The sequence below is a fragment of the Erigeron canadensis genome, chromosome 5 (genome assembly GCF_010389155.1).
Source record: "Erigeron canadensis isolate Cc75 chromosome 5, C_canadensis_v1, whole genome shotgun sequence".
In the NCBI taxonomy this organism is placed as follows: Eukaryota; Viridiplantae; Streptophyta; class Magnoliopsida; order Asterales; family Asteraceae; genus Erigeron; species Erigeron canadensis.
The window spans coordinates 44,024,416-44,034,369 of record NC_057765.1 but is presented as its reverse complement, the minus strand read 5'-3'; the positions used below and the strand labels follow the sequence as shown (position 1 = coordinate 44,034,369).

General features: G+C 33.6%; 1 protein-coding gene across 1 annotated transcript; it reads left to right on the top strand.

The window, feature by feature from the left end:
• The first annotated feature begins 809 nt into the window (after window positions 1–809).
• Window positions 810–9,205, top strand: LOC122600653 (protein VASCULAR ASSOCIATED DEATH 1, chloroplastic). The gene is made up of 18 exons (XM_043773405.1): window positions 810–1,175; window positions 1,287–1,340; window positions 3,674–3,724; window positions 3,930–3,995; window positions 4,632–4,727; window positions 4,860–4,961; window positions 5,114–5,214; window positions 5,284–5,468; window positions 5,979–6,019; window positions 6,101–6,188; window positions 6,275–6,361; window positions 6,449–6,503; window positions 6,679–6,745; window positions 7,061–7,151; window positions 7,418–7,479; window positions 7,581–7,620; window positions 8,341–8,621; window positions 8,716–9,205. The coding sequence occupies exons 1-18, from the start codon at window positions 972–974 to the stop codon at window positions 8,947–8,949; spliced, it is 1,905 nt and encodes a 634-aa protein (XP_043629340.1). The 5' UTR covers window positions 810–971; the 3' UTR covers window positions 8,950–9,205.
• Window positions 9,206–9,954: the final 749 nt, after the last annotated feature.

Below are 9,954 nucleotides of genomic sequence, written 5' to 3'. Positions count from 1 at the left end.
TTCTAATAAGTCGTTTGACCCGATAGTTTAAGGAAACCCGAGACCCGTCAATTCATTTTGTCGACATATTTGAATGTAACTTTTTAATAGCTTTCTAACGGATATAAATATGACTATATTTATTAATTAATCTTTAATTGATTAAATTTTAAGTATTTCACTAAATTTGACATTTCCACAAGACAACTAGTATTCCTCCTGTTCTCAAGTCCACGTACAATTTATCTAAAGTCTAGATGCTCATAAAGCCTGAATTAAACATAAATTCATTTATTCCATGATAAAGTCTAACGACGTACATAATGAAACAAACTAAAAATGACTAGAAAAGTATTTCGGAAAGTACGGTCAGATGACGGTTGTCACATGATTGAACAGCGGATGCGTTGAGAATGTACTGAAAGTTAAAAATATTTTAAATTTTTTAAAAACATAAAGTTTAAAAAAGCACAGATAATTTATTTATTAGAAAGTAAAGAAAAATGACATCTATGATCCTAAAAGACTTTAAAACTAAAGTTGTTTTCCTTATGAGAAAATCGAATATTTATAGAATTACACACATATAATATATAGGATTCATATATTACAAAAATGTTCATGATTTTTAAAGTAATTTAATCCAAAAATGATACAGTTAATTACATCCAAGCTATATCCTTTCTTTATTTACACCAGAGATTTAAAAAAATTTAAAAAACTAATTTTTTTTTTCTTTTTTTATTTAAAATTAAAATAGCTAAAATACTAAAAAAACTTATAGATATCATTAGGTAATATGACTTTTATAATCTGTCTTTGTAACAAACCCACTTTTTTTAAGAAACAAAGTGCATACAAATTTCCTTTCCCGTCTTCCAACGTCAACACTCTCTGAAGTAAAACACAACCACCACGTGACGTGGCACATCATCCTGTCACTATCGCCGCCGGTAACACGTCACTTTACGGCGTAACATTTCTCTTCCGCCATGGCGGTGGTTAAGACGGCCAGTTCATCTAACGACAATACCGCTCCTCCGTCACAATCAATGGATAAATCACCGACAACTAATTCATCCACCGCCACCGACGATCATCCGTCGCCGGTCACCCGTTCTCCTTCCGTCGGAGCGCCGGATCCGATTGATGTTTCTAGTTCGTCTCCTAAACCTAATAGACAACTAGAATTTCAGGTGCGGTTTATTGAATATGAATTTGAAGATCATGTTGACTATTTTACTCATTTTGATATTCTAGTTTTCTCAATATATATATAATTGATACTGATATTGATGATATCACAGCCGTCTTTGAGGAGCGAAGAATATCGATTACTGTTTCGTCTTCCTCCAGATGAAGTAAATATCCAATCTTTAGTTTTTTGAACATTTAGATAGATTTTATTTGATGCATGTTATAAATTCTTAGTGAAGCTATAGTTTTTGGTATATTTTTTTAGGAAATAATGTGTAATTTTGATGAATATAGGCTCCCTAACCATTAAGATAGGAAATTACAATGTCACATACAGTTATGTTATTGTCGGTATGATGATATTGCGTATAGTTTGCTTTTATTGGGGATTCGGTATAGTTGGCCTATATAAAGGCTGTATGTGTTGCAGATGTCCCGTTAATTCCTGTGCAGTTTACTCGTTCTAGGTTTTGGAGATAATGATCCTAATGCAAAAATGAATAGAACGTTCAGTTTTAGCTGATATTTAGTATGTGTATTTACTTAGAAGGTGATGCAACTAAAAGCATTTTCTGGGAGTTTTAGCCTATACCAATTACATATCATATCTATTGCAGCAAATTATTATATTTTATGTCATTTATTTATCATTATTAATATCTTGTTTTGGGAGGGGGTGATCTGCTGATGTAAAATGGTGAAATCTTGTTTGGTTACAAGTGGTTATGGTGACATATGGTTTGAGCCAGATGGAGGTTGGTGAGTGTATTATAATGCATTGGGTAACAGGCTTTAAGATGTTTAAAAAATGATATACTTAATCTTAAGGTTGTGTCATGATACATTTGAGGGATGACATCTGATTGGGGCAAAAGAGTCATGCAAGTTTGAACTTTTTGATGGATGGTTGGAACTTTAGTAGTTTAAGAAGACCAGGATGCCCTGTTTTTGAAAGAGGAAGAAGGATCAGATGTTACTGTATGGGGAGAGGAGGTTTTGAGATACAACGTGTTCTATAACATAACCGAAACATGGCTAATGTTAAGTGTATACCACTATCCCTAAATTTTAATCTTAAGAAATATGTTATAAGTGACGGGTATGGACTTTTACACTGTGTTCTTGAGTTTGGTTTATAAATGAAAAGAAATGATTGAAACTGATATTATCTTCCTTTCAAATCATCCCATAAATGGGGAGAAATTTTTTTAGACAAAATCAACTAAAAAATCATTCCACTTCTTTTCATTTCACTTCCCTTCCACCCTTAAATTAAACTCAAGAACACAATTTGTTTTGTAATTATTTGCTTTCTTTTCTTATCATTCCATAAAAAAACTCAAGAACACAATGTTAAGTTCATGATGCAGGGTTACTACCTTAAAAGGTTATAATAGTATTTGGCTTGCAAATGCCATTGGTAATGGGTTTGGGTTTGAAAGAACCTAATATTTTTTTTTAATTGTATGAGCAATTAAAGAAAAGAGAGAAAAGGTAGTAGAGGTTTAAAAAACCAATGATTAAAACCTTTGTTTCTGGTTTCACACAAACCCATTACAGTGCAAACACCTATTATGATTTTTATTGTCATTCCCTATTATGCTTTGATAAGCTATTCAAGTAAGGCAAACGGGTTGCTTTCGTTTGCCATACGGCATGAGCATGGTGGTAAAAAGTGTCATTAAACACTATGAGTCTTGTGTGACCCTAGTCCTATTGATGGAAAATGGTAAGTTTCACATAAAGCAAATAAGACCTTCATGATGTATAGAGAAAGCATGGGGCCATCAATTGATAACATGCACCCATAATAACCAAAATTATATACATACGTAAGTTAATGTAGGTGGAAATAACGAAGATATAATCTGGATGACTAAATAAATCACGAGGAGTGCTTTAGGATAGGATAGCGGGGGATTATTCGATTCATGTTACTGGGATTTGTTCATTTACCTAGCTTTTGTATGTTCTTATAGGTGTTAGTTCTTTTGGATTATTATAACTAATTTTAGATGCAAGGTTCTTTATGTTGATATGAGATTCTTTAGGAATACACTTTGCTAGAATATGTTGAAGGTTTCTTGTTTCTTTTTGTGTTGCCTGAGTGTCTTTACTGTTGCTCACTTGCTTTAGCTCATCAGGGTGGCTGAAGAGCCCTTTACATCTCATATATTTAACAAACATCTAGAAAATATAAATGTATTTATTCTTTGATTTCTTTGTACAAAGTAATGAGCTTTGAGACTAGTTATGATAGCACAGTCTTAAGTCTTTGATATATTTTGCCTCTTGTAAGATTTTGAACATGTTGTCTCCTTGTAATGGCGTTAAGGTAATTGACACTATCTTTACCTGTCTTTAAGCATGTCGCATTGCTGTTGGACTAGCATACAAGAATTTTTATAGTAGATTTATCATCTTTTAATTATCCTGTAATTTTAAAGTGTATACTCTTACTTTTATTTCTTCTCACTTCTCTTTTTCCTTATAATAGGTTCTCATCCAAGATTTTAATTGTGCATTGCAAGAGAATTTCATTCTTCAGGTTTGAAATTGGTCCCTTTTAGTTTAGTGTTGATTTTTGATTGCTATTCTATTCTATTCTTGATACATTTGGTAAAATTGATAGAGTGTTCACATCATGCTAATTTCACAATTTCATACGTTTGTAACTTCTTCCCATGTTCTAGCGTTTACTTGTATGCATTTCTTTTGTTTTGTTTCTGATTATTTTACTTGATGTGTTGTAGGGTCATATGTATCTGTTTGTTCATCACATATGCTTTTATTCGAATCTATTTGGATTCGAGACCAAGGTACTGTTTTGAGTTCAAAGCTTCTGTTTTCTTACTTTCATTTATATGAGATATTCTATGGTTGAGCTGGATACAAAATGCGGTATCAACTGAGGTATGGCAACATTCCTAGTATAATTAATTTGGAGTGTTGGCACCCAATTCAACATTTTAACTTACTCATAAAGCTACTAACTAATCAGATATTACAAGTCTAAGGTTTTTCGTGAAAATGATAAGGAAACAACCACCCATACAGGGACGATTATAATTAAATGCGTTTGAAATTTGTGACATCCGTGCAGTGCACAAATTAACTAGAATGTTTGGTGCTTTTATATAGAAGTAACTAATCTACCATATTATTGCTTCTTTATGTTATATGGGAATTGGAAAGTAACTAGCATCCACAGCCACATATAGTCTTGGTCTACGCACTGAGCTACATAGATCTTTCCCATTACATATCACTGACCCAGTTGCTCCACTATCAATCTATGATCTCTCTGTTAAGTTTTTTTTGGGTGATTGTTGGAGTGAGTTATTTTGTCTCATGATATGTAAATAGTTTTACTAGATCAGCTATCTGGCTCAATTGTGATACATGTTTCTATTTCATGATGTTGATTAATTCAAGTAATGGTTGTTCACATGCAGAAAGTAATTCCTTTTGATGAAGTTACCTTGGTAAAAAGAGCAAAGACTGCAGGAATATTTCCTACTGCCATAGAGTTGATAGCTTCCGAAAAAAAGGTTGCATTGCTGACTCTTTTTTACTGCTTGTATAATTGAAACACTACGTATGTTAATATGTACTTCCAGGGCCTTTTTTACTGCTTATATAATTGAAACATAAGGTGTTAACATCTCAGCTATTGTCTGCAGTACTTTTTTACGTCTTTCTTATCACGTGATGAAGCTTTTAAGCTCATTAATGATGGTTGCATGGAACATGGTTATGGAACTAAAGTTATTTCCGATCAGCAGGTTTAACATCTTTAACATAGCTTTCAAGTGGTGATAAATTGTTAATAAGTATGATAATTTTTAGTTGTTAATATTGCTTTAATTTCTTTCTCCTACTTTTTTAAAAAGTATCCATTTTGGAGAATCTTATTTTCTATTTTGATTGATTGCAGGACTCAAAATCTGAGTTGATTGATGAAGAGCCTGAAATCATCACGATTGAAGATTCAGATGTAGCTAGACCTTTAGGGGAAGAATTGGAAACTACAAATAGGTAGGGTCCTGAATGGAAACTAATTTTCTCATAATATCGCGTTGGTTAGCTGACTTTTATGTGAAACAGAAACACAGGTGACTATATGTCAGAAGATCCCAGTGGTTCACCTGTCATTGAAGCTGAAGTGCCGGTGACATCTTCCATAGTGCAAGATCCTGTAGCCGAAGATAATGTTGTCACTCAAAATGGTGATTGTTCATCTTCTGGAAAATCTTCAGTATGGGAAATTGAGGATGTTGATGCACCCGATGGTTAGTCTTTTATTGGATTTTCTTATTTTTGGAGGATCTAGAAGTTACACTTGTTAACTATGTCTATTACTCGATAGTAGGTATGGTTCTTTGTTTGGTGTAAGCACAAGTTCAACTTCAGAAAAAATTTGGTTATAAAATTGTTAGCTGATAGGAACCTACAAATATGTCAATCAAGCAATTGGAATCAAGATACAAAATTGGTCTGCTTTGATGAACTATCCGTCCCTCCCAAAGATGCTAAATGCAATATTGCACCACTATGATCAAATCAAGCATACCATCTGTTCTCTAATATGTAGAGCTGATTGGTTATCTAGTTAATATAGTTGCACACTTGCACCTTTTTCCAACTTTTTTATATGGTTATCATACTGTATCATGTCTCTGATCTTGTTGCTTACTTTCTGAAAACGCGTTCCTACACCCCCAGCAATACTACCACCCAGAAATGGGCAGTTCATAGGTCCAAGTACTTTATCTAATCCTTCAAAATAATTGTCTGTGCAGTCTCTGAGGATTATATACTGGCTGCAGAATCCACATTTCCGGTATTATTTTTTAGCTAAAAATAACTAAAATTGCTCATGCATGCATTAGAAGTTTTTTTGATTACTTCATCTCTTCTGCAGATAAAGGTGGATGAGTTCTTTTGTTTCTTTTTTGCTGACGATGCCCTCCCTTTTCTTGAATCTTATCACAATAAATGTGGAGATAAAGGTGCCTGGGGTTGACATCATGAAATTTGGTCTTAAATGACGCTGAATTTTCAAAACGAATTTACAGTTATGTTTTTTGCTTTTCAGATCTTCGGTGCACGACATGGAAGCCCCATGACCAACTTGGGCATGTTCGTGAAGTAGGGTTCCAGCATCCAATCAAAGTTTATTTTGGTATGAACTTTCATAGTAGGTTATTGTTCTTCTTAAGCTTTCTTGTTGTAGTGTATTTATTCTTTTATTACCATGATTGCTTTTTAGGTGCAAGATATGGTACCTGCAACGAAGTGCAGAACTATCGCGTTTACAGAAACAGGTAGACTGCATTTCTCAAGAGGTTGATTCTTCCATGTGGATTCAATTTTGTTTGTTTGCATTTTTTGTATAAAATTGTCCAAAGCTGTGTAAATTACTCTTTTATATATGCCTAGTGTATATTACACAGCTCTATGCATCATTTTAATTGTTCTCTTAACTTCAACTTATGCCAGTCATTTGGTTGTGAAGACATCACAAGTGGTCAGTGATGTTCCCTATGGAGACTACTTTACCGTGGAGGTATGCATTTCATATAGATTTTAACGGATCTAATTCTATTTTTGATTAATAAGTATATTAAAACATGCGTGTATTATGATCTGATTTCACTATGTAAAGGTCATGAATACTTTTTGTAGTGGAATTTTCTTTTATTGTCACTTAGAGTTATTTTTGCCTTTTGCTCTTTTGTTTGATATGTAGAAAAGAGTGCATTTTTTTTATTGCTGTAGGACATGTACTCTTTTCTTTAACGTGCAGAAAACAGTGTACAGTATGTTATTATTGCTTTTTTTGAGATAGGAAATGTGATTATGCTTATTTTATTTATTACAGGGGCTATGGGATGTAGTAGCAGACTCGAATAATAGTTGCACATTAAAAGTTTATGTGAATGTCGCATTCGTCAAGAAAACGATGTGGAAAGGTTGCTTGCTTATTTACTTAATCTTTTCTTATTTTTGTTCTTCAATAAGATTATAAGAACAACAGATTAAGGGATGATATGAAAGAAAAATTTATCTATTTGCATAAATATAAATGGAAGTTGCTTCTATAATGCTGTTATAGAGGTCATTAGGTTGCATTGGTTGTAGGGAAAAATCAAGGAAACATCAGATTATTTGTTGGTTTTAATTTATATCTGACTTCATTGTAACTTAGGGGTACTTGCTGGATTTACTTTTTTTTCAGGAAAAATAGTGCAGGCTACAGTTGACGAGTGCCGAGATACTTTTGCAGCCTGGATAGAACTTGTATTATCTTTTTCATTTTTTCATTTTTTTTTTCATTTTACTATTTGACTTCAATTTATTTTCCACAAACTTCTGATACATTGATTATAATTTTGATTCAGGCAAATGGCTTGTTGAAACAGAAGAATGTTGATAAAGAAGGTAACTGTCACAACTACTACAATTGTTTATATCCATTTTGGTTTACTAGCCAAATGCCTGCGCGGTGAGATGGTGGGGGTGATAGGTTATAAAGTGTGATATATGGGGGGTGATCGGTGATGGGTTGATCTACCTGGACGAGCTCTATCTTTAGCCATACGGGCTCTGCCCTCGGATTTAAAAATTCGTCGAAAGTATATCGAATGATATCTCTAATGAAAGATTATGAAATTTTAAGGACACTCATATAGTTTTTATAATTTATCGATATACGGTTTTTGAGATAAAAGATTTTGAATGAATTAAAGGAATAAATTGATTTACGGAGGAGAGAGAAAAAAAATGAGTGGTTGAGATTTGAGGAGAGAGAGGAAAATGAGTGGTTGAGATTTAAGAGTATTATAGGTATGTAAGGTGATGATATACAAACTAATGGATAAAAGAGGGGGTAATTTGGGTAAATCAAGTTCTTTTTTGAGAAAAGAGGGGTAAATGCTTTATAAGGTAATATAGATATAGATATTTGTGGTTTGATCCTCACTCCTTACAAGGCTGGAGGTAAACCTAGAGCAGCCTCTCTATCTTAGGTAGGGGTAAGGCTGTCTACATCTTAAGTTCTTAACCTCCACCATACGTCGTCAAAGACGGTATCGGGCCCATACCCGTAGAAGATGGTATTTGGAGTTACTTACTATCATTCTCACTGGTGCTTCTTTTCAGCCAACTTGATCACTGAAGTAAATGTAGAGGCACGAGTTCAAACCCCCGACCAATCAGAAACGCCACCTCAGGGAAGGGATTTGACAGTGGCAAGCACGATTTCACAGTCTCAGGAAGTGCCACCTGTCAGCACATCATTACAAGGATCTTCAAGTGGTTCTGCCACTGCTGCATCCCTGGTCAGAGATGCCATTTCAAAATTAACATCATCTTTCAAGTTACAGAACCGTGTCCCATCCTATGTTGTTATCCTCCTGGCTATGGTTATCCTTCTCATGCAGGTATGCAGCACTATATTTATAAAGTTCCAGTTACTACTTTTATGGCTAAATAAACATAGTTTTTAAGTGTTCACTTTTTTAATTATGTTTGTAGATAAGCATTGTGGTGCTGCTGCTCAGACCGCAAACTGTCCACGTAGTTTCTGACACTGCCTGGATGAGCAGTACTCGTATAGACAGAAGGGCAGAAACGGTTTCATTACTAAGCAAACAGATTGACCATCTTAAAGAGGAGATGCTTATCGTTGAGACATTAATAGAGAAAATGAGACATGAGCATGATATGTTGACTGTTCAGCTCAAAAAGTTGATGCTTCGGAAAAGTTAGCATCTTGATGTATATCGCACTAAATACGAAACAGAAGTTTGTCGTGTGTATTCATCCTCTTCTTTCCTTCTGCTTTTTTATTCATAAGTCGATATGCCGGTGATAAAACTGTAATGAGTTGTGAACATTTTATAGTTATACCAAAAGGATGTATAGTGGTGGTTGTATTGGTTATGCTCAGAGACAGCTTTGCTTTTAACGTAGAGCATTGAACAATGTGGTTTTTTAGCGAGAATGCATATAGAGTGGTTTCATATTTGAGAGTCCATTTAAGCTCCTTGCTTATTATTCTTGGATAGGAAATAATAAAGGTTCGGATTTTCAGGTTGTGTGCTTCTGTTACATACATGGTGAAATATATTTACAAAACTATGATGATGAATATTCTAAAGGGTATTTATAAGTCGGAAAATACAGTTTTATGTTTAAAAATGGACATTTAAATGTAGTTAAGTTGGTAAAATGAAAATCACCTCGTTTTTTTCTATCACTAGCCGCCTAAGAATTTAAAACCACGAACGTGAGAAACATTGAGAATAGTCAGAAAGTATGACTCATCCCTTGAGCCCTGGAGCCTGGATATACTATTCTAGTATATTAAAAGAAAAATATGTAGTAGCGTTATAAAAACAATAAAGCTAGTAAAGCCTTTTTCCAATTTTTCCTTTCTAGAAAAACGAGTAACTAAATCCGCATAATCACAATTAAATTTTTCTTTATGCAAAACTTTTCAACTCTCTATGCTATCATTTACACTTATTCAGTTATTCAGTTCAGATGATGCTAGAAAAGATTTAAACTTTATAATCTTTAAAGCTTACTTTCAATACTAATTTGCAAAAGTTTTTCTGATTGTTGGATAATCTTAAACTAATGTACACAAATCATGTTATATTTCCTTTCAAAACTTCCTTGTTTTGATTAAAATTTTTGACACAAAGTTAATACATCAATAACATTATGCAACAAATCAACTTGTTTAAATGCATTAGACCTTGGATAAAC